We start from the raw sequence: 25703 nt of genomic DNA on the forward strand, positions 1-25703 counted from the left end.
AAAAATCTACTGCATAAAATTATATATTAGAAAACGTGCAATATCAGGAACGAATAAAAATAAGTATGGCTAACATTTGCTGAAGTCTTACTGCGTGTCAGGCACTGTACTCTGTCAACACTTTGTGCATTTTTAGTTTTTTGATGACTCCTAGCAATTCTATAAGGATCACTTGATAGAAGAGGAAACACCTTACTTGACTAACTTGCCGAAGGTCACAGAGCTAGCACGTGGCATAATTGGGTTTGAACAGGAAGTCTGGCTGCCGAGTCCCCCCTCTTAACTATTACACAACCTTCTCATTAGCTTATCATGATTGCAGCAGGTATATAATATATAATTTTACTTCTCAAGCCTCAGTCCGCTCTCATCTGGTTACACATCAGCCTCCTTGCTGGACCTATTGTTTCTACTTTGCCCACCCCCAGCCCACTCAGCCATAGAGGTTATTTATTTATTTATTTATTTATTCTGGGAACAATCTACAACTTTTTTTTGACAAACAGAATTATATATACAGTGTACCAACGTAAATGATTTAATATATGTGTACATTGAGAAATGATTACCACAGTCAAGTTAATTAATACATCCATCATCTGACATAGTTATTTTTTTTTCTTTAGAGAGATCTTTTCAAAGCATCAATCATATCTTCTTGCATGAAAATTGCTTAAGGGTGTGGTAGGCAGAATACAGCCTCCCAAAGAGATCAGGTCCGAATCCCCGGGACCTAAAAATGTTCTCTTATTTGGAAAAAGAGTTTTTGCAGATGTAGTTAAGCATCTTGAGATAGGGACATTATCCTGGATTATCTGGGTAGGTCCTAAATGTCGTCACATGTATCCTTATAAGAGGAAAGCAGAGGTGGATTTGACCCAGACACGCAGAAGGCCATGTGAAGGAGGTGGAGACTGGAGTGATGTGGCCACAAGCCAAGGAATACTGGCAACTACCGGAAGCTGGAAGAGGCAAGGAATGGATTCTACCCTAGTGCCTCCAGAAGGAGCGTGGCCTTGCCAACATTTTGATTCTGGTTAAATAACACTGATTTAGGACCTTTGGCCTTCAGAACTGTGAGAGAATACAGTTCTGTTGTTTTATCCCACCCAGTTTGTTGTAATTTATTACAGCAGCCACAAGAAACTAATAAAAGTAACTTCTCACTTCAGGTTAGAATAAAACTCCTTACCATTCCATAAAGTGATCCCGTCTAGCTTTCTTTTCTTTCTTCCTTTTCTTTTTTATTTTTTTAACGTTTATTTATTTTTGAGACAGGGAGAGACAGAGCGTGAATGGGGGAGGGTCAGAGAGAGAGGGAGACACAGAATCGGAAACAGGCTCCAGGCTCTGAGCTGTCAGCACAGAGCCCGACGCGGGGCTCGAACTCACGGACCGCGAGATCATGACCTGAGCCGAAGTCGGACGCTTAACCGACTGAGCCACCCAGGCGCCCCGATCCCATCTAGCTTTCTGAACTCATCACCTGCCTTTCTTTTCTCTTTCTTCCTTTAAGGGTGGAAACTTTGACAGTCTGATTTATCATGGTACCCCCAGAACCTGCAACAGTGCTTGGCAAACTATTAGGCACCCAACAGTGATTTAAAAATGAGCATTGATTGAACTTCATATTCGGAGACTGTAAGTGCCTGCCTGAAAGACCAATGATATATTGGCCTGATCCACTGATGGCATTCTTGGATGAGAAGTAAAAACAGACTGTCAGTGGAATGGTATGATGCTGCTTTGTGGTCCTGGAGAGAGCTTTTTTGGGGGAGTGGGAGAGAGCTGCATAGTAATGAAAGGATAAAAAAAGACGTAATTGATCAGTATGAAATTTAGTCATTTGCGATTAGCAGATGTGGTCTACCAGTCTGATTCTCGAAAGATTTATCAGTTTTACTGTTATTTTACATGACATTATTTTCATTAATGGAAATAATAGAAAAAATACAAGTTTTTGCCAATGTGATTATTATTTTATATCTACTGAATATAGGTAGATTTAAATTTTGTTTTAATGTTTATTTATTTTTGAAGGAGAGAGACAGAGCACGAGTGGGGTAGGGGCAGACAGAGAGGGGACACAGAATCTGAAGCAGGCTCCAGGCTCCGAGCTGTCAGCACAGAGCCCGACGTGGGGCTCAAACTCAGGAACTGTGAAATCATGACCAGAGCCGAAGTTGGATGCTTAACCGACCGAGCCACCCAGGTGCCCCTGAATATAGGTAGATGTAAAAAAAAAAAAAAAAAAGATTTCATTTTCAAAATTTTAAATAAACCTTTTCTGTGTAAATATAGATGTATGTGAATAAAAAGCTTAGCTTTCCTGGGGTCCCTGGGTGGCTCAGTCGGTTGAGCGTCCGACTTCGGCTCAGGTCATGATCTCACAGCTCGTGAGTTCGAGCTCCACATCGGGCTCTGTGCTGACAGCTCAGAGCCTGGAGCCTGCTTCGGATTCTGTGTCTCCCTCTCTCTCTGCCCCCAACCCACTCACATTCTGTCCCTGTCTCTTTCAAAAATAAATGAACATTAAAAAAAAAAAAAGCTTAGCTTTACTTCCTTTTCAAGTCTTATTTCAGGAGGTACAGATGTGTGGATAGCCAATGATAATTAGAAGGAACACTTTCTGTGGGCCAGGCACTGTGCTTAATACTTTAGACACATCCTTTTAAACGTCTTATAACAACTCTACATGGTATATTTATTGTCATTTCACAGTTGAGAAAATGCAGGCTTAAAAGAGTCAACGTATGACTATGAATATTTTGTTGGGAGGTCTCTAGGAAGCATGAAATTACATAACTTATTTGTACAGTCCACCAAGAAAAAGAGAGAGTCTTAACTAAAGGTATTAAAGAGGATAAACAGATGATACAAGTTACTTTTTTCTTTCATTTGCAGCTCGAAAGCAAAAGTACGGGTCTTCCTCACTGTAGGTCATGTTTTCTGAGATAAGTTAAAAGTTCCCTCCTGAGAAAAGCAAAAGGATTTTGTGCAAGCAACACGTTTATAAATAATCAGAACATGGTGTTCCAGATACCGTACAGGTCCTACAAAGCCCACTGTTAGTACTCTATTGACAGGCTAAGGATTTAGGGACACTCTAATGTGAAGAAAGAAAATGAAATAATTCCTGTAATGGAAGCTGATGAAAAACAACCCATAAGGGTTAGGATTGACCTACCTAGGAGGTTTTATGGGCTAGGAAGCATAAAATTATATAATATTTTTTCTAATTCGCTAAAAAAAAAGAAAGAAAAAAAAAGAGGCAATATTAACTAAAGGAATTAGGGAACATGAACATGATACAAATTACTTTTTCTTCTGTGGTTTGTAGTTCAAAAATAAAAGTACATTGACCCATATGCATTTTGAAAATAATATTTATGTTATGTCTTTTTATCTACTTATGCTTACAGACAAAACAGGTTAACATCATTAATTATTTTACAATAATTAAATTCAGTGGAAACATTTACCGAGTACATAGTTTTTCTGGGCATGCATAAAATGTTATATTAGCTAATATTCCGAATACCTGAAGATATTTCCTTTCAGTGAATTCTGTTGGAGACCCAGTGTTCTCCCATGTGCTTCTTAGTCATTCATTTGTTATTTTTACCCTACCATAAAAATCAGCCAGAACTTTTGAAATTCTTAATTAGAAGATCCTTTATTTCTGTGATAGTGCAACCTCTGTTACTACTTGGATATTGTTTCTGATGTAAGGCATTTGAGTGATATGAAGGATCATGTATAGACATTTTTGTTTACAGTCCTTGCAAAATTATAAAACAAGGCAGGTATTTCCATACTATACTGTAATAAAGGTGTGTCATCTTTGATGTAAAGCTTTATGGATTAAGTAACCTTTTGGCAGTGATGAACTAAATATCCTAGAAATTTCTCAAATCAGAACATCTAGAAACTCTAAAGTACAGCAAGCATTCATTTAAATATTTAGGTAAGCTTATAAGAGAGGAAGGACTACTCAGGGCTCAAACACAAAAGCCATCAGTTCCACTTGTACTTAGGGTGTGGAAGTGTGCAAGAAAGCATCACTCCTGTCCAACAGCAATAGCTTAGTCACAGAGTCCATTCAGTCACCAGTTCTTTTGAGGCTGTCGAAAGTGGTCACAAGGCAACCAAGAAAACCACATTCAGAAGAGCAGCAGCTCCTCTGAGAAAAGATGGGACACAGGGACACTGACTTTTGACTGACTATAGAGGAAGTGACCACCACATAAGGTTGTTAGAAAAAAAAAATCAGCTGAAATTGTGACAGGTTTTGAAAGGTTGAGCGTGGGCAGCATATCAGGTTAGAATAACTTGGAGCTCCAGACACAAGGGAACTTTGCACCCACTTGCAGTCTCTTTTCCACAAGCCTCCTTGCCTTAGGGGTCAGGACGGGAGATTGGAGAGACTCTCCCTTGCTGATGCCAGTGCGGTGATGAATGGCTGCTGCTTGGGGAAGGGAACGGGAACGCAACACTGCCCATTGCCTCAGGCTATCTGCATGGACACACAGAGAATTTCAGCAGAGATGGAAGCTATAAAATGATCAACTGGAAATGCTAGAAATAAGGGGCGCCTGGGTGGCGCAGTCGGTTAGGCGTCCGACTTCAGCCAGGTCACGATCTCGCGGTCCGTGAGTTCGAGCCCCGCGTCGGGCTCTGGGCTGATGGCTCGGAGCCTGGAGCCTGTTTCCGATTCTGTGTCTCCCTCTCTCTCTGCCCCTCGCCCGTTCATGTTCTGTCTCTCTCTGTCCCAAAAAATAAATAAAAAACGTTGAAAAAAAAATTAAAAGGATGATGGGGCACCTGGCTGGCTTAGTCGGTTGAGCACGTGACTCCTGATCTTGAGGTTGTGAGTTCGAGCCCCATGTTGGGTGTAGAGATTACTTTAAAATCTTTATTTTTTTAAAAAAAGATAACATCAGAGATGAAGCATTCCTTTGATGGGCTCATCAGCAGTTTGGACACAGATGGGGAAAGAATCAGTGAACTTGAAGGTAGAAATTATCCAAACTGAAACACAAAGATAGAACCAAGTAGAAAAAACAAAACAAAACAGGAGAGAGCATCACATGGCTTTGAGACAATGTCAGGTGGTCTAATATATGTGCAATTGGAGTCTCAGAATGAGAAAAGAAGAACTATTTGAAGAAATAATAGTCAAGACGTTTCTGAAGTTAATAAACAACAAACCAAAGATCCAAAAGCCCAGAGAACCTGAAGCTGGATAAACACACACTCTACCACCACCATCACCACCACCAGGCGCATTGCGATCAAACTGCTGAAAGTAAAACATAACAATCTCGGGAGCAGCCAGAGATGGAAGAAACATTACAAACAGAGGAACAAAGGTGAGAGTAAAGCAGACTTCTGGCCAGAAATAGTGCAGATTAGGGGACAATGGAGTGTTAGAAGTACTAAAAGCAAGAAAAAAAATGTCAATAAGAAATCTGTACCCCGTGAAAATACCTTTCAAGGATGAAAGCAAAATACTATTTAGGCAAAGAGAAATTGAAAGGATTCTTTGTACCAGACTTATTTTACAAGAAATGCTAAGGGAGATATTTGAGGCAGAAATGATGTGATAAGAGATGGACATTGGGTTTACATGAAGAAATAGAGTACCAGAAATGGTAAAAATTAGGGTAAATGTAAATGAAATAACAATTCCACACAGATTCATTTAGAAAATAGAGGAAGTAAGAACAAGTCATCTTATGAGGCCAGCATCACCCTGATACCCGAATGAGACACAGACATTACAAAACAAACAAGTACAGATGCATATCCCTCATGAGCTCACATGAAAACATCTTCTGAAAACCAGTAAATCAAATCAAGCAACATATAAAAAAGGATAATCCATCATGACCAGTTGGAGTTTATTTCAGGAATTTAGGGTTTGTTAAACATTTAAAAACGAATCCATGTGAGTTACCCTATCAACAAACTAAAAAAAAGGAAAAAGAAAAAAAGTAACACTACCTTTTCATCATCTCCGTAGATTTAGGAAAAATATTTGACAAAAGCTTAACAGTCATTCCTGAAAAACAAAATGAAGCTTAGCAAAACTTAGCAAACTTAGAGAGGAGCTTCCTTTGAAAAACACATAGGTAACATTATACTTAAAGGTGAAAGACTGAATGCTTTCCCCTAAGTTCAGGAACAAGCCAAGAGTGTCCACTGATACCACCTTGTTCAGCATTATACTGAACGTTTTAGCCAATGCAGTATGGCAACAAAATTAACGAAAGGCATTCACTTGCAGAGAAGGAAATAAGTAATTGTGGTTTTTTTTTTTTTTTGTCAGATAACATTATTATCTATGCTGGAATCTACATAAGAAAAATAATGGAACTACTAAGTAAATATAGAAAGTCTGGAGAATATAAGATCAATATACAAGTCAATTGTATTTCTATATTAGCAAACAATTGGACATTGAAATTTTTCTTAAACTATCACAGTAGCATTGAAATATGTAATTCTTGGGGTTCAATCTGATAAATGATATGTAAGGTCTGTATACTGAAAACTGTAGAACATTGCTGAGAGAAATAATATGAGAACTAAGTGAATGCAAAGGTATACCATGTTCATGGATCAGAAGACTCTATACTGTTACGATGTCAGTTCTTTCCATATCAATCTATATATTCAATGTAAAATAATAAAAATTCCACCATGTTAGGTTTTTGTTTTTGTTCCTTTATTTTTGATAGGAAATGACCAGCTAATTCTAAGATTCATATGAAAATATAAAAGACCAAAAATAGCCAAAACAACTTTGAAAAAGAAAAGCAAAGTTGGAGGATTTTTTGCTACCTGATTTTGAGACCTAATATACAGCTGCAGCAATTAAGACTATGTCATATTTATTTTTTTTTTTTAATTTTTTTTCAACATTTTTTATTTATTTTGGGACAGAGAGAGACAGAGCATGAACGGGGGAGGGGCAGAGAGAGAGGGAGACACAGAATCGGAAACAGGCTCCAGGCTCTGAGCTGTCAGCCCAGAGCCCGATGCGGGGCTCGAACTCCCGGACCGCGAGATCGTGACCTGGCTGAAGTCGGACGCTTAACCGACTGCGCCACCCAGGCGCCCCAAGACTATGTCATATTTATATAAAGACAAATCAGTGGGACATATACAGAGGAAAAATAAGTCCTTTATATACATTGCCGGTTGATTTCAGCATAAGAGCAAAGGCAGTTCTGTGTAGAGAGGATAGTCTTTTCAACAAATTGTACTGGGTTAATTGGGAAAAAAGTCCATACTTCATACCATACACAAAAATTAACTCAAAATAGATTGTAAACCTGTTAAAAACTAAAATTATAAAACTTCTAGAAGAAAATGAGAAAATCTTTGTGACCTTGGGTCATAGGTTTCTAACATATGACACCAAGGCATGATCCATAGAAGAAAAAAAATTGGTATTTGACCTCATGAAAATTTTAAGCTTTAGCTCTTCAGAAGACACTGTTAGAGAATGAAAAGAGAAGACCTAGAATGGGAGAAAATACTCGTGGATCACATATATGATGAAGGACATGCATTCAGAATATGTAAACAGGTCTCCAAACTCAAGAATAAGGGAGAAAAAAAACAATTTTAAGAAATGGGCAACAATTTGACCAGCTGTTTCACTAAAGAAGATTTGTGGATGGCCAGTATGCATAAGAAAAGATGCTTAGTATCATTAGTCACTAGATACATACAAATAAGGCTATACACTTGTCAGAATATTTGCATTAAAAAACCCTGACCATTATCTTTTCAGATATTTTTCTAATGTGCTTCTTCCTGATCCTCTGTTTTTCTTCTAGGACTCTAATTTCACATATATTAGACCTTTTAATGTCTAATCTTCTATGTCTTCCCTTATTTTCTCTTTGTGACTCATTTTGAGTGATTTATCCTGATCATATTACAGTTTACCGATTCATTTATGTCTAATCTTGCCGCAGACCAAGAGTGCGGAGTTTCCTCTTGTCCAGCAAGAGAGTGAATGCAGAATTGAATACTAGAGAGGCTAATGTCCGGGAGGAGACAAGAGCCCTGAACAGGGGTTTCTTCTCCATATTTATTGAGCTCTCAGGATCTTACACACGTGGTGAACGTGGAGAAACCAATCAGACAGTAATTGTTAACTTGTGTAAGAAGCAAAGGGTCTGGGTGGGGGGGGGGGGCAAGTGGAGTTTGTGATCAAAGCTCAATAGCATATTGGCACCAGATGGAAAGGAATTTCCTGCAGGTGATACAAGTTACTCGTGATCTCATTGCAGTGTGTCTTGCTAACTGACCTTGGGTGCATTTGCCCGGTGGTGGCGGCTTTCCACCCTAATCTTTTTAAACCTGTTTCCCCACGTAATCTGATTTTGATTATCCTACTTTTCTGGTCTGGAATTTCTAATCTTTTTTTGAAAATCTACCATGTCCCCTTGAACCAGGTATGCATCCGATCACACCAAAACCCGGAGCGTGGTGCACTTCTGTTTTATATTGCTTCTGCTGGATCTCACTCGTAATTTCTTATCCCTTCGTGTGCCTGCATATTATTGATTGTATGTTTGACCTTGTATCTGATAAATTATTTGTAGAAATAGATTGAGCCTTAGGGTGGTCTCTTCTTCTGGGAGCCACTTAACTGCATTGGCAGTAAAGCCTCAGTTAATCCAGTTTCAGGTGCTGGATGTTGTGAAGCCGGGCTGCTCCTCTGGCAAAAGCCAGTCGGCTTCAGGATCACCCTTATCCTGTCCCAGGGGTCTTACTGGGGACCCTCTGCAAGACTGTCAAAAAAAAGTCACTTAAGCTGTCAGCCTCTCAGGAGTCTTTTCTAGAATTAGCAGATGGCCTCAGAGGAAAAAGAGGCCCCAGATTACATGCTTACCTTTCTGGAATGCCTTTGTCTCTTAGATCATGGATGGGTAATTATTTAGTTTTGGATGTGTAGCCTTGTTAGTTTCCATATGCTCTTACACAGATGACTTTTGTATTTTGTCCGGTTTTGTAAATTCTCCCCATCAGGAGAGCTGATGAGGATTATCTAGTCTTCCGTTACTGAGAGGGTAAGTTCCCTTTCCTTTTATTTTATTCTTCTTGGTTTAATTTTGGAACGATTTTAGCCCAAAATACATATACCCCTTCACCGTGGCCTACCATCACCCTTATCCCCACACAAAACAACTGATCGTTTTCTACTCATGTATTAGGAATAATTTAGCATTTTAAATTAAATATTCTGCCAAAACATTTGTGATAGATGTCTTCCTTTAAAACTTTGAGTTCTTCAACCCCCTTATTTTGTTGGGGTAAAATTACGTTTACGGTGGCAGATTGCCACTTTTGATCTGTTTTCTGTGTAGGCCATTTCATCTACACCCAGGTCTTTATATATTATCTATATAAATTGCATGTATTCTATGTAAGTTTTCTTATTTACAGCATGCCTTCTCAGAGCATCAGATCCGTATGGGCAGTTTTCTGTTTGTAATCTCCGCTGGGATGCCGCAAAGGCCTCTCAGGGTTAACAAGTCCAAAACTCAGTCCTGCTATTTCCCCTCGACACCTCAGGTTCCTTTAGTGTCCCCCTGTCCTAATGTGTAGCACTATCATCCACTTGGTTTCCAAGGCAGGATGTGGGGAGTCCTCCTTGATCCCATCTCTTCTTTTGCTCCTCGCTTATGCAGTCCTGTTTATGTCATGTCTTAAATATGTCTTGAATCCACCCACCTCTCTCCAACCACACCCCCTTCACCCTAGTCCTGGCTACCGTGAGGGTTTGCTCGGATGAGGGTCATGGTTTTCCAAGGGGTCCCTTCCCACTGCCTCCCTCCCGTTCCACCCACCTCTCTACTTTCTGATTCACTTTCATCGTAGTGGTCTGCGTGCTGTTGCAAAGCATTTAAGACTACCATTCGAGTGTTCTCTTAGTGCATCTGAGGCCCTGCGTAACTGGGGTTCTTTCTGTTTTCCCCAGCCTCGGCCCCTCCTCTCGCGGTGTGCTCTGGTCTCGCTGGCCTTTTGGTTCCCGAGTCCGCCAGGCTCCTTCTTATTTCTCAGTGCCAGGAGGCTTGCCCTCGTACTCGTCGTGCTTATCCAGCTTTTGTCTCGTTATCTCTTTCTCTTTGCGCAGGCTGGGTGTCACTTTTCCGTGATCCTCTCTCCTTGGGAGAGATCAGGTCCCCTGTCAGGTGTTCTTACGCCATCTGCGCTTCTCACCCTTGGCTCCTATCACAGTCTTAACTGTGGCACTAACAGGTGCACTGCTAGTCCTGCTCATTGCTAAGGGTCCAGAACCTGGCACAGCCTTGAATGTAACTAAACATTTATTGAATCTTTAAATATATGGAAGCAGCGGGGGTCCCTCAAAGGTAGGGACCAATGTTTGACTTTTCTCCAGCTTCCCAGTACACTTAGTATGATGCTTAATAAATAGCTGTGAATGAAATTAAAATTAAATGATCAAAATTAGATCTTCATTGGGCTACTTTAGACAGAGATTAGAAGGGACTAGATTAGGACAGACTGACTAGAAAGAAAGCCCAATTTCCACTTGGTTATAGACATTTGGTGTGCTTTCCAACGCTGATTGCCCCTCCAAGAAAACAGTTTATCATTTTATCAAAATGTGTTCAACTAATTAAATATGGCTACAATGGATCGTTTGATATGGTTACTTTCAGTGCTATATCGAGCAAATAGATGTTTCTTTGATAAGCATATCTTTTCTTTGCAGTGTTATATATATAGCTTTTTATTTACATTCTCGGCCTAAATCATGAGATTACATGACTCTAACATATTATATGTCAAAATGACTGGGCAGAGTAGTCTTAATTAGAAGCTCAGTTTCAAAACCATTGTCTTGAAATGTATTTATTTGTTTGGTGTTGTCATGGTTTTGTTTTGTTTTGTTTTAATTTTTTTTAACGTTTATTAATTTTTGAGACAGAGAGAGACAGAGCATGAATGGGGGAGGGTCAGAGAGAGGGAGACACAGAATCTGAAACAGGCTCCAGGCTCTGAGCTGTCAGCACAGACCCTGATGTGGGGCTCGAACTCACGGACTGCGAGATCATGACCTGAGCCGCTTAACCGACTGAGCCACCCAGGCGCCCCGGTGTTGTCATGATTTTGCATGGAAGGACACTTCATTGCACATCTACAGTAGTGGTATGATAGTTACCACTGGTATTTCCTTTATGGAAAGAGATCTTTGGGATATTGTTATGTGTACCTCCTCATGAACCTTGCTAATCACTGAAACACAGATTGAAAGAAGGATAAAACACATCCCTTTTGTTCCTGTTCCTGTCTCCACTTTATTTTCCCCCTTTCCCTCTCGGATTTTGACTTTCAGGATTCCCAACTAGTTCTCCTCACCCTTTATTTTAGTGTAGAGCCTGGCGGTCAGCGATAGGGGAAACAAATGAGGTATAGTGAATTGTTAAAGGTATCTGAGTTGGCACGTTCCAGTTATTCACACTTAACTCAGCTTTAAAGTCTTATAAACGTCACCATTTTTATAGTGAAAAGAGCTGCTTACCGTTACTGTCAGTCACTGAAAATTCTCACGGTTGTGACCCTCGGAACCCCAGATATTTTATGTGTCCTAGGTCTTCAGTGTTTTAATATTTAAATCCCTATTATTTAACTTCAAAATGATCAGTGATAGTCTCTAAAAATCTACAAAGATATTTGTAATTTTAGTTCTCCTTTACCTTTAGCCAGCGCCATTTGTGGTAAATATGTTTACCAGTTTAATTCAGTAAGTTTAGTTTCCAAATGTGTGAATCCAAAATATTTTGTTCTTTTGGAATAAGCCAGTGATTTGTGTAATGCTTCTCTGTGTTGTATATAATAAAGAGCAATATCTTTTGAGGTATATACCATGTGGGCTTATTGGAGACAGAGCAGTTTCCCTCTAGGCCAGGACCGTAACATGTCGTACAAAACGCTTTCTCGTACCGTTGATGCTAACCAAAGAGAGGACTAAAGTTCATGCTACCTTGAGCAGAGAAGTGTCTAGTACATTTTCCTTCCTTAAGCGGGAATAGTTTTTTAAACTTGGAAATGTACCATTAACTCGTTTATAAAATGTCTCATTTCATTTTTGAGGAATTCAAGTTGGAATGCCAGCCATACCAGTAGTATATAAGAGGAACGTAACTGCCAGTAAGGCATGCACTTAAGCAATAGAGGAATTTACTTTTCAGTGTCTTCCAAGGTCCATGAGGATGCACACTTATTTACCCAGAGAGTATGGATCTCACTATGTTTGTCCAGAGGGTGTGACTCTGTGGAGGAGAACACTTACTGGTAAGTATCAAATGCTTATTGTATTATGTTTCAGAAAAATATGCTTAGGAGTCCGTTGATTTTTAGCAGTGATAAAATCTCTTAGTCTGTGCTGGTTTCTTAACAGTGGACAGTCCCAGATGTTGAAGTCAGCACAACAAGAGAAACACCCAAATCCTGATAAGACTTGAGGATTTTTCGAAAATTAAATGCAAAATAGTTGGGGCAAATGTTGCTGCGGGAGTCAAGACTAAGTAATACAGTAAGAAGATACGAAGTTGGAGAGCTTCCCGCGTTCTTCTTTTGCATAAAGTTTGCATACGTACAAAACCCAAGACTCTAATGACTTTAAGAGGGGGCAGGATGACATCTCTTGGAACTTAAAACAGCAGACTCACGTGAACCGGAATGAACACGGTGGCCCTCACAATACATGTTGATATTTCCTTGCAAAGTAGTTTCTGTTGCTAAATAAAAGCCGTGCGTTCTGAAACCTGTAAGTGATGTATACCGGCCACGTCAAATCTTGGAAGAGTGTTTTCCAAATCCCGAATAGTTAGTGTGGAACACGTGTTCGTTTTGGAAACAGTGAGACGAGGGGATATGGGAGGGCTGATTTCAGAGACCAGTCGCTGCTTTTGCTTTACGCCTTATCATTCCCTCTCTTATTCTTTTATGCAAAAACTCTTAAGATACATAATTGACTATTGGCCGCGGAAACTTGTAAAATGACATTGGTGTGTGTGATACAAAAGTTTGAACGTGCTGTAGGTTTCCTGGGAATTAACCATACCGCTTAAACGTTTGCCACAGTGAAGCCGCTGCCAGATTTCCCACATGAAGGTTCGGGATTGATTTGAGCCGATGAATGGGATGATGAATGAAGTGCAGAGTCCATGAGGAAGAGTGGAGTACTTAACTTTGGCATCAGGCAGACAAGGAAGGGTTAAGTCTTACAGGTGCCGATCGCTAGCTTGCTGGCCCTCAGCAGGATACTTGGCGACTCTGAGTCGGTTTCTTCTGCTGTAGGATGACATGTTATCTCCCAGAACGATTACTGGCCGTGGTCCCACCACGTGAATCGAGAAGGCTGGGTATTTGGTCTGCATCCTGGTTGCACAGATGCTGGGGGAGAAGATGGCAGGAACATCCCCTTATGGACACGATGGAGGGTTGAGAATGCATTTCTAGTGGTCTGTTTTTGCTTTGCCTTGTGTCTAATTCTGCCAATCCCTAATCTTTAGGACTCACCTCAGCATCTCTTGAAGTCATCCTTTAGGAGATGTGGAAAATGTGTGTGAAAGGACAGAGCGCCAAGAGCAGAAACTTTAGGTGAAAGGGTAAGGGATACTCCGTCATCTGGCAGTCGCTTCCTGAATGCCTGCTGTGTGCTAGGAGGTGGGGTGCGGCGGTGAGCGCAACAGCCAGACACTCTTGCGGTCCTGCAGCTTGCATTCAGGTGTGGGAGACGGACCACAAGCATATGAGCATGTTGGACAGTGGCGATAATAGACCTGTAATATAAAGGAGGTGATGAGAGCTTGAGCGGGGGAGTGGCTCTCAGTATGAAATCAGGTCTTCAGGGAGGAGCTCCTTGGAAAGGTGATACTTGAATAGAGGCTCGAGAGAGATCAGGGAGCCAGTCATGTGGAAGTCTGGGAAAAGTGGGCAGTGGGAACAGATCTGGGAAGTCATTGAAAGGACTGACTTTTGCTTTGAGTGGGATGGAAGCCACTGGGGAGTTTGAGCTGCTAAGTGACGTGATCGGACTCGTGTCTTATAAGAATCTCTCAGGTTATTGTCTAGAGACTAGACAGTAGAGGTGCCATGATGGCATCCAGGACTAGTTAACAGGTTCCTGGGGTAACTCAGGCTGGAGGTGATGGTGGAAAGTGGTCAGATTCTGTGTCAGGATTGGTTGGCCATCTGTGGTGAGTGAGAGGCTGAGAGGGGCTAAGGGCCGGCCCCAGAGTTTTGGGGCCGGCCACCAGAAGGGAAGAGTTGTCATTCACTGTTTGTGGAGGTAAAGATGGGAGGAGGAACAGGTTTGGGGGAGAAATCAGTTCAGATGTGGACAAGATGAGATTCCTATTAGGTGGCCTCGTGTAGGGGAGCCCCGTGGATGGCCAGTGGTCATTACTTAAATGCCCAGTGTGCACAAGTTGGTAAGTCGTGCAAGCTCTGTTTAAATGATTTAAATCTCTGAGAAGATGGTACTAGAATTCACATTTTCTAGATTAGGAAATAATACGGAAAGATCGATTTTCTTAGGAAAATTCACAGATAGGAAACCTTGTTGTTCATATCTGTTCCACGTTATTCTACGAACTTTACTATGTTAGTTAGAAAGTAGGCATTTAAGGGAAATTCCCATAATTGACATAACTGATTAAGCAGCAAAGTAATGCTTTTAGCTAACACACACACACACACACACACACACACACACACGAGCTCTCTCTCTCTCTCTCTCTCTTATAGAGAAGTAGAGGTAGTATCTTTGATGAGGTTTAAATGAAAGTTTGTTTTTGTTTTTTTTGTTTTTACTTTTTGATGTGTTGAAAATTAGTATCTCATGTAGTCTTTAACTTTGAACATACGTTACAATTTTTTTTTTAAGGAGTGGCTATGGATATAATTAATTTTTAGAAACATTCTTATATTTAAAAAATTCCTTCTTTTAAAAACAGTTTACTTCATGGTAATTTATATTCTTGTCAGTTATCTAAAGGGGAAGACACATTTACACAATCTTAAGTGTATTCCTTTTTTATAGTAGAATGTTTAATGTTTATTTTTTGAAATAGAAATACAGGGAATGAAAACCTTTGACCTTTGACATTCCTATTCTAGGTATGATGGTGAACTGTACAATGCAATGCAAAAATAGAAATTGAAATCTATCAAAAATCCCTATTCCATTATTAAAAGGTTTATATACATTTATAATTTTCATTTAAAAAAACCAATGGAATGTTATTTTGTGAGTGCCTACAACATTTAAGCTTTTTGGTGGTCTAATGAATTAAACAGTAAGGAGCAGATTAATAATAGTTTTCTTAAAGTAATAAGAGGAAGTGCATATCCTTAAAGGTCATATATAGTTATTTTGTGGACTCTGACTGTGTTTGGTTTCTATGACCTTGGATTTTTAAAAATTAGAGTTTCCGATCTCGCCTCTGTGTAATAGCGAACTCTTTCTGATTACACAGGAAGTCCTGCATGTGGCGGGAGTGGAAATGCAGTTAACGGCTGCGGTGTCGTTCCGGACCATTCTACAGGAAGAATCAGTGTCAATTCATACATATGCCCACTCCTTCCTCCAAGTCATTCTGCTACATCTGGAGCACAGGGATGCAGGTCAGCAGCCTGGCTTGTTAGTTCTGTGCTTACTGTTTCCTGGAGGTGGCCATAAGGCCTTTGGGATCTTGGTAGCCTGATGAGCATAAGTGAATGAGGCTATCCTGCCCAAGATTTGACCATGAGTATGACTAAAAATAGCCATGGCTGTTTCCTTACAAAGCCCACAAAGTTTAGGATCCTAGAAAGCTGAAGACGCATTAATTTATCTTATGATCTGTACTTACCTCTTAGAATTTTTGAATTTTACGATATTTATGTTTGTGTTATTATTGTACAGCAAAAATGACACATTTTGGCTGAAGGGTATTCCCTCCTCCATATTATTTTTAAAGATATAAATGTTTTCTAGATGTTGGCTAAAGCAAAAAAGAAAATAGAGGAACTTCTTAAAATAGTAATAAAAATAATTATACCCCATTTTATTAAATAGTGCTGTTACTTGATGGCTGAGTTAAAACTAATTTGTGAGACTTTTTTTTTCCTTTTTCCTTGTGTCAATCAGGTGTCAGCAATGCATGGTTGGAAACTCTTCTCTCTGTAATAGAAGTATTGCCCAAAGAAACCCTAAAACATGAGGTAATGCAACACACACACACACACACACACACACACACACACACACACACATACATACATATTTTGGTAAGTGCTATTAAGTAAGTCACTCCAGGGGTTTTGTTTTTGTTTTTACTGAAAAGTGGTATTTAAAAAAAAGAATAAGGTCATTTCCTACTCTGAAAGCAACACATGTTCATTATAGAAAGTATGAGCAGCACAGAAAATAATAGGAAGAAAAATCGTGGTTCTGTACTTAGCCAGAATCTGAAAAATCATTTCAGATTTTTTCCCTGTATATGTTTTTTGTTTGCCATATTCATAATCATGTTGAATGTATATGTGGTTGTTTTTCACTTAGGATTATTTTCCTATGTTAAACTCATTTGGTAGTAGCTACAAAAAATTTTACTTGTTAAACATTTAAACCTGTTTTCAGTATTTTATTAATAAAATGAGGCATTAGTAAACATCTCTGTAGAGCTTTTTCTGTTTTTCAGATAATTGTCTTAAAAAAAATTTTTTTTTATGTTTGTTTTTGAGAGAGAGACAGAGCATGAACAGGGGAGGGACAGAGAGGGGGGCACAGAATCCAAAGCAGGCCCCAGGTTCCGAGCTGTCAGCACAGAGCCCGACGCAGGGCTCAAATTCACAAGCTGTGAGATCATGACCTGAGCCGAAGTAGGATACTTAACCGACTGAGCCACCCAGGCGCCCCTCAGATAATTTTCTTAACTGTAGCTTCCAAAAAAGTGGAATTACTGGGTCAGAGGGCATTCAGATTCTTAAGGCTCTTATTGCAATATGTGAAAATGCCTGTCTCTGGACTGTTCTTACCAATAGCATTCCAGTGTAACTTGATGAGCCCAAAAATGGGATTATATTTTAATTTGAATTTTTTTTGATTATTACGCTGTTAAATATTTTCTCATATGTTTATGTCAGTTCTATTCTTTTGGAATTGTCGGGTCATATCATTTGATCACGATTTATATGTACTATTTTTCAAGGTTGCCAATCCTTTGTTATGTTTGTTGCAAATATTGTTACTAGTTTGTTTGCTTTTTAATTTTTAACATTATTTAATATGTCCTCATCTACAAGTTCTAGTAAATTAAAATGGGAGAATAAGAAAGTTAGAAAGGAAATTTATTCTGTAATGAAATGATTTTTCACTCTTTGAACATCATCCTTAGATTCTTTTCAAACATGTCCTGGTTGAAAAAAGTAGCTCTCCGTTGAGGAAATGTCCTCTGTGTATTTCATGAAGTGTTTTCGTCCTTCCTTTGCCCTCGTACAATTTGCGGTCCTATCTCAGTGCCAAAACACTAGCTTGAAAATGGGAAGATTTACCCCATTATGAGGATGTTTGTATACTTAGTGCCAAACATCTCGGTGATTAACAGATATTTAAATGTTGAACGTAATGTTGACATTTGTTGCTTCTATTTTTTGTTTTTAAAAAAAAATTTTTTTTTTCAACGTTTATTTATTTTTGGGACAGAGAGAGACAGAGCATGAACGGGGGAGGGGCAGAGAGAGAGGGAGACACAGAATCGGAAACAGGCTCCAGGCTCTGAGCCATCAGCCCAGAGCCCGACGCGGGGCTCGAACTCACAGACCGGGAGATCGTGACCTGGCTGAAGTCGGACGCTTAACCGACTGCGCCACCCAGGCGCCCCTGTTGCTTCTATTTTTTGAAGACTGCTATGTGGTAGAAGGCAGTTTTTACTCCCGAATGCCATATATTATTTGATGTGATGTTTACGATTTTAAGCATGCAGTTTATTTTGTTTCAGGTCTTTGAGTTTTAAATTATATGTATCATTATGCATTCAGCATTTCTGGCTTCTTTGTGGAGAGGAAAAAAACCAGTTGACCTTTTTATTAGAGTCATAGAGTTTCAGAACTCGGAGGGACCTTAGGGTGACAGTTTAATTTCCATTTTAAGTAGATGAGAAATCTTGGGATGAGAAATAAGAAACAGCAAGATTACTTGGACAGATTAAGAGCAGGGTCCAGAATCAGGATCTGATCTTCATAGTTCTTTATAATATGTCATGCTGTTGAGTTTTTGGGTGCCCGGCGTGTACGCAATACAGTATCACACTTGGGTTATTGCCGATGTCAGAATTACTTAATAGAATCTATTTGAAGCTATAATGTTTTGTATCCCTTTAGGGTAAATATAAAAATTAATCTGTATGGAACACAAATTTCAGGCTGTCTGGTAATTTGCTTATTTTTCTTTTGAAGATGTGCATTTCAGTAATTACACTTTATGTGTACACAGATCATTACAGAATTCATCATAAGCTTTAATTCAGGTTTTGTGTACCTGCTTGTTGTTGTTTTTTTTTTTTTAATTTTAATTTTAACTTTAACGTTTTTATTTATTTTTGAAAGAGAGAGACAGAGCATGAATGGATGAGGGGCAGAGAGAGAGGGAGACAACAGAATCTGAAGCAGGCTCCAGGCTCTGAGCTGTCAGTACAGAGCCCGGTGCAGGGTTCCAACCCACAAACCATGAGATCATGACCTGAGCCGAGGTCCGATGCTTGACTGACTAAGCCACCCAGGCACCCCTCCCCGCCCCCCCCCCCCCCCGGGCCTGGTTGTTTTTTAATTATGTAATTTATCATCATCTTCCCTTTAATAACACAGAAGGTCAACAAGGTGATTCAGGTTATGAGACACCTCAAATTATAACTCAGGTTTCTTAAAAACACTTAGCATCTTAAAATAATTCCTTGAGGAAAATAGCTGACATTAGTGGCAAGAATATATAAAACTTTGTGAATTTGTTCTCTAAATATTTTCTCTTTAGATTTTGAACCCACTTGTTTCCAAGGCACAACTTTCCCAAACTGTCCAGTCTCGTTTAGTTAGTTGTAAAATTTTAGGAAAAATGACCAACAAATTTGATGCCCATACGTGAGTATTTGTATATAATTTTTTTGTCTACTTTATTCAATTAAATCGATTTAAAATGTATGATGGTCGTGTGATTTACTATTATATTAGACTTACATTATGTTATTCCATACTACATACAAGTTTAGCTGTTTTAATTCTGTAGAATTCTTATAGTCTACCTAGTCTACTATTCAGATGCATTTCTTCTGATCTCATGGCTCTTCAAATCAACACGGTTAACTTTTTCTATTTCTCATCTTAACCTTCTCTGTCACACACTGAGTGTAGTTTTGAGCATAAAATGGTATTATTCTATAGACGTCAAAAACTGTCCAACCGTACATAAAGATAAGACTTTCTGATTTCTTCCATTATTGTTATAAATTCATTATTTTGGATAATTTCTCTTATTTTGAGGCTTTATGGGGAATGTGTATAATGTATATGCTCCTCTCTGCCCAGATGATAAATAACCAAGTGGAAAGATTGGAATGTTATATAATTATGGCACAGAATAAAATATAAAGTTGAAGAGTATCTTGGTAGATAGTTGCTAGATATTCCACTTGCCTGTGTAACCTTTTATCTTAGCTAAGATGTTTAATTGTGAATCCAAAATTAACCATTATTTTACAAAGATCCAATCATGTATATGATTTGCAAGTAACAGGAGATAACCTCCAAACTTTAATGACATGTGAAAATCCATTCTGGACTATAAAGCTTTATATTAAAATATGTTTGTTATTAGGGTAAGCTAAGATTTTGATGATAACTGTTTGAAAATTTTCGTCTAAAATACCCACTTGCACGTTCCTTTCTTTGCCTTGTAAGCATTAAAAGAGAGATACTTCCCCTGGTAAAGTCACTCTGTCAAGATGTGGAATATGAAGTTCGATCTTGTATGTGTCGGCAATTAGAGAACATAGCTCAGGGCATTGGGTAAGTATCATTTCAATTCCTTGTGTCATATACTTATTTCTGGATAGTCAGACATGCATATGCTGTGCCTGTGTGTTCCATGAAAGCATGCTTATTGAAGGGCTAAAATTTATATGAGCTTTAAAAATGATTGTAACAACAAGTACCTCCTGATGTGTCTGGATTAAAAGAGATTAGATTAAAGTGAAGTTGCTTAGCATTTACTTCATGTTAATTTCTTTCTTTCTCACCTTCACTGGCTTTAGTTAGCATCCAGATACCTAGATCCGAGAAGGGAAAATGTCCCAATATAAACCACGCTTTTGTGGACCATAAATAATTCAGTCTTGCCCAGTTCTGTGCTCCTTAATCACGATCAGAACCTATCAGGAGAATATATCATTGTCTTTTTGTATTCCATGTTTTGTCATCTGACATTTTGCCACTGTTAAAAACAGGCTGGTCAGATGTGTTCACATTTGCCTTCTGAAAATTAATATAGAATTATTGCTTAAGGATTCATTTACAAAAGCAAAGCTAGAATCTACCTACCTTGTTAATTTAGAATTCACTCAAAAAATTAATTTGCCTGATTAAATTCATTTAATTTTGAATTCTCATGTACTATTAGAATATAATCATAGGATTTTCATGGTGTCATGGCTAGAAACTACTCTGATCTGATTCATATTTTTTATTCTCTCTTTGATAAATATATAAAACTAAAGAGACGTATACAGTTTTTTTTCTTTTGGCATTGGAAATTAGGACTTTTGTTGAGCTCTGATAACCACCAACAGGAATTTTCTACACACAAGGCTAGGAGAAGCCCTGAGATGAGTGAAAGGAGGTGGGAAGAGATATTTCTGAGACTGCTGCTGATTTAAGAGAGAGGCTGCCCACTACTGTGCTGGGAGTTGTGGTCTAAGGCACTTGGGAATAGGGCCCAAGAACAGTACAGACTTGGGTTTGTAGTTTTGTGTTTGTTGTGGCTGGCAGGGGAGCAATTCCTGACCACTTTAGTTTAATCAGAAATGAGCACCAGAAATTGTTCTTCATTTAATAAGATGATCAGGAAGAAAAATTAAGAGATTCTTGTCCAGCTGGCATATCCATAAGAACTGAAGTCTGCATAACACTAGAAAACTAACTATGGATTGTGCACTAGCTTGGGATCAAAGAGGACAGTTCTTAGAGTAATCAGATCGATAGTGAATAGTATAATGAAGAGGTCGTGCACATGTGTTTGCAGGAAAACAACCGTATGGAATAGACCTCTCTTTATACAGGGATGACTAAAGAGAAAAAAGAAACAAATGTGGAATCTACAAAAAGATTCTTCAGTGTTGGAGGGGAAGAACATACAGTGCTCAGATAGGAAATAAAGAATATACTTTTGTAAATGAATTAAAATTTTTTTAACGTTTATTCATTTTTGAGAGACAGAGAGTGAGTGGGGAAGGGGCAGAGAGCGAGGGAGGCACAGAATCCGAAATGGGCTCCAGCACAGAGCCTGACGTGGGGCTTGAACTCACAAACTGCAAGATCATGACCTGAGCCGAAGTCAGTCGCTTAACCGACTGAGCCACCCAGGTGCCCTGGAAGAATATACTTTTGAAGAAATTGATCAAATTTCTGGTGGCATGGCAAGTAAGATAACCTGAAAATGCCCCCATTATTAACGTATGACAAAATTTCAACATCCGTTCGTGATAAAAACTCTCAGGAAGCTAGGGGCGAAGGGGACTTCCTCAGTCTGATACAGGCATGTATGAGAAACCTACAGCTAACGTCATAATTAATGGTAGATATTGAATGCTTTTTCCTTAAGGTAAGAACAGGTCGAGGATAGTTTTTATCACTTCTGTTCAACACTGTATGGGATGTCCTAGCTATTGAAATAAGGCAAGAAAACAAAAATCTTAAAGGTCTAAAGATCTGAAAGGAAAAAGTAAAATGATTTCTACTTGTAGACGACAGAACGGTTTACATAGAAAAATCCTCAGTAATTTACAATGATTTCTACTTGTAGATGACATCACTGTTTACATAGAAAATCCTCAGTAATTTACAAAACAACTATTAGAACTAATTAATGGATTTAAAGATATTTCAGGATACATACAAAAATAGATACGGATAAGTGGAACAGAAGAGAGTACAGAAATAGACACACATATATATGTGGCCAATTGACTTTCAACAGAATGCCAAAGCAGTTCAAGGAGGAAAATCTCTTCAAAACACGGTACTGGGATAACTGGATATTCATGAGAGAAAAAAAAAATGAACATTAATTCTTATCTCACACTGTACATAAAGACTAATTTGAAACTTATCACATTCCTGAATATTATCAAATCAACAACCTTCCAATCTCCCATGATATAATACTGCTAGTTGGCATTTACTTCAGAGCTAGACATCTTTAATACGGCCTAGCCATTCTACTTTTAATTATTTACCCAAGAGAAGTGAAAATATATCCATAACAAGAGCTGTGTTAGATACACATGTTTATAGTAGCTTTATTTGTAACACCCAAACTGGAACAATCCAGATGTCTACTGACCGATGAAAGGAAAAATAAAATACGGTATGTCCATACAGTGGAGTACTATTTAGCAAGAAAAAGGAATGTCATGCTGATACATGCAGTATAACAGCATGGATATATCTCAGAATCAGTATGTTAAGGGAAGCGAGCCAGATACAAAAGGAGTATATACTGTATGATAAATACAAACTACAGTGACACAAAGCAGATCCATGATTGCTTTTGTCAGAGGCAGATTGTAGAATTCAGACATAATGGGACTGATGATTGGTTCTTGTCCTCTGCCCATGAGTTTCGTCTTCTGTCAGACTGGAAGGGCGTTGATATAGGGGAGGGCTAAGCAACTTTATCTCCTTAACAAAGAGATGGAGATGATTGGGTCCCCAGTATTTCTTTCAGCTTAGGCTCCTTAAAAAGGCCGGTGGAAAAGGCACAAACAGATGAGAAGTTTTCTTGAGTTGCTGTTGCTGACCGGGCCAACCGTGGAACTCAGGATCATCCTTCATCGGTGCTTAGTTTGATCAGGCTGCTACCATCAGGTGGCACCAAATCATGGCCAGCACCTGGGTAGATTTGGATCACACAGCGAGACCCCAGAATTCCAGGTTGGCCATCTGGGCAAGCTTGCTTATTTCATTCATCTTGCTATCCCTCACCCTGTATTTTACATACCCTGCCTTCTGATGTCACGGAAGGGTTAGGTTATAATTATTAGCATGTTGGCTGATAAGACTGGACTCCTACACAAATAATAGAATCAGGCCGTCCCTAGATTTTTGTTCCGAATCCTTATATGCCAAAGACATTTTTAGTACAAAGGATAATGACCTACAATTCTGCCCTAGCCAGAGTGGAGTTTGCATATGAAGTCAAGAAAAGGATATTCTCATAAATATACCAGCACAGGCAGTGTATAGCCCACATCTGCTTCTTGAAGAAGGTACTCAGCCCTAATCCAGCTTGTTTAGAGGAACTAATGAGAGAATATTTGCATCTTACATGTGTGGGTCTGCCACGATGCCTTATTTTTACTTTTATTATTTTTTTTTTAATTTTTTTTTTCAACGTTTATTTATTTTTGGGACAGAGAGAGACAGAGCATGAACAGGGGAGGGGCAGAGAGAGAGGGAGACACAGAATTGGAAACAGGCTCCAGGCTCTGAGCCATCAGCCCAGAGCCTGACGCGGGGCTCGAACTCACGGACCGCGAGATCGTGACCTGGCTGAAGTCAGACGCTTAACCGACTGCGCTACCCAGGCGCCCCTTATTTTTACTTTTATAATGTGACAGACGGGCAAAGAAAACAAATAATATACTTCATAAAGAAGAAATGTAAGTGTCCAATAAATGTAGTCAATCTCATTGTTCAACCTCATTAGTTGTAGAGAGATCTATGCATTTAATGAATATGCATTGAGCACCTACCATAAGCTATGGGTTACATATGGATGATGTAATAATGAAAAAGATACAGTCCTGTCGTCCAGGTGCTTGGAGTTTGACCAGAGATGTAGTCAAGTAGACAGACAGTTATTGAATAATATGTGATATTTACAAAACAATAGTGAAATGCTCCTTTTACCAATGAAATCAGAAAAGTTAATGATAAATCTTTAGTGCTAGCAAAGGCACAGGAAACATCTTCGTGTCCTACTGGGAGAAGCATAAACCTAGAATCTTTTTGAATTCTATAATATACACAAAATTTTTGCTGATATTTTACCTGTATTATTCCATTTTTAGAGATAAGTATAAAGAATCAGTGTATATCACAATTTATGAATAACATTAGTATACACTTAGATAATATTTACCATGTGTGAGACACTCTTCTAAGCACTTGTGTGAGCTTAATATCCTCACAATCATCTGTTGGATGGATAGTAATTGTTCCTTTTTTACAGATGAGGAAGCTGAAGCCCAAAGAGGATGTATATAATAACATCAACAGGATAGAAGCCTGGAGGCCGTACATTATCAGAAACTTTCAAAGTTTCTTTAAGTAGAGGGTTATAGGTTATCTATTTTTATATAGCTCTTACGTTTTTTAAAATTTTGATAACATATAAAAGCGCTCTTTTAATACATAGTGCCATAGTGTTTAGTGGCTTTAACGTAGTTGAAAATGAGAAATCCCCGTTGGTGTTGGTAGGTTGAAACTGACATGTGCTTATTACCACTGATGATACACAGATTTGATTTTTTCACTTTGCCTTTTCAGCATTAAGAAATCATTGTGCAGCTATTAAAGACCTTTTGATTCTGATTGTTTTTATCTTTAATACCCAGATATAGGGGCGCCTGGGTGGCGCAGTCGGTTAAGCGTCCGACTTCAGCCAGGTCACGATCTCACGGTCCGTGAGTTCGAGCCCCGCGTCAGGCTCTGGGCTGATGGCTCGGAGCCTGGAGCCTGTTTCCGATTCTGTGTCTCCCTCTCTCTCTGCCCCTCCCCTGTTCATGCTCTGTCTCTCTCTGTCCCCAAAATAAATAAAAAACGTTGAAAAAAAATTAAAAAAAAATACCCAGATATAATTAAGTTGGGTTTGCATAAATATACCACTCTTGGGGGGAAAAGTCATTTGAAAGACTGAATGGAAGTAGCTTTTGCCTGTAAATAGGGATGAGATCTTTATCTTAAACTACCGTCTTTCATTCTTAATAAACTCAAGGTTTTCAACAGCATGCAAACACGTTCTGAATTGATATAAAACATACTAGTTTCATGGGTACAACATGAGTCGGTATACATTGCAAAACGATTATCGGAGTAAGTCTGGCTACCCCTGTCCCCTTACGCAGTTACAGAATTTTTTTCTCTTACGACTTTTAAGATTTACTCTCTTAGCAACTTTCAAATATACAGTACGGTATTGTTAACTATAGTCACTATGCTGTACAGCACATCCCCATGGCTTATTTATTTAATAACTGGAAGTTTGTACTTTTGACCATCTTCCCCCCTTTCATAGATTAATTTCTTAGAAACAGTTTTTGGCTCTCTGATCGCGCAAGTCCTTAGAGCCGGTGCTCTCCAATAAAGTAGCCGCTAGCCATGTTTGGCTATTT

General features: G+C 39.0%; 1 protein-coding gene across 5 annotated transcripts in view; it reads left to right on the forward strand.

Annotated features, from left to right (window-relative positions):
- PPP4R4 (protein phosphatase 4 regulatory subunit 4) overlaps nucleotides 1-25703 on the forward strand; it is a 103782-nt gene that overhangs the window by 40209 nt on the left and 37870 nt on the right. For 4 of the 5 annotated variants that reach the window (XM_043556927.1, XM_043556928.1, XM_043556929.1 and 1 more), the window contains 4 exons: nucleotides 15537-15684; nucleotides 16190-16263; nucleotides 19070-19176; nucleotides 19993-20100. In XM_043556927.1, coding sequence (XP_043412862.1) covers nucleotides 15537-15684; nucleotides 16190-16263; nucleotides 19070-19176; nucleotides 19993-20100 — 437 coding nt within the window. Of the gene's footprint in view, nucleotides 1-12242; nucleotides 12346-15536; nucleotides 15685-16189; nucleotides 16264-19069; nucleotides 19177-19992; nucleotides 20101-25703 lie in introns of all 5 variants that reach the window. The other variant, XM_043556930.1, reaches the window with a different exon arrangement.

Source organism: Prionailurus bengalensis, chromosome B3 (assembly GCF_016509475.1).
Source record: "Prionailurus bengalensis isolate Pbe53 chromosome B3, Fcat_Pben_1.1_paternal_pri, whole genome shotgun sequence".
In the NCBI taxonomy this organism is placed as follows: domain Eukaryota; kingdom Metazoa; phylum Chordata; class Mammalia; order Carnivora; family Felidae; genus Prionailurus; species Prionailurus bengalensis.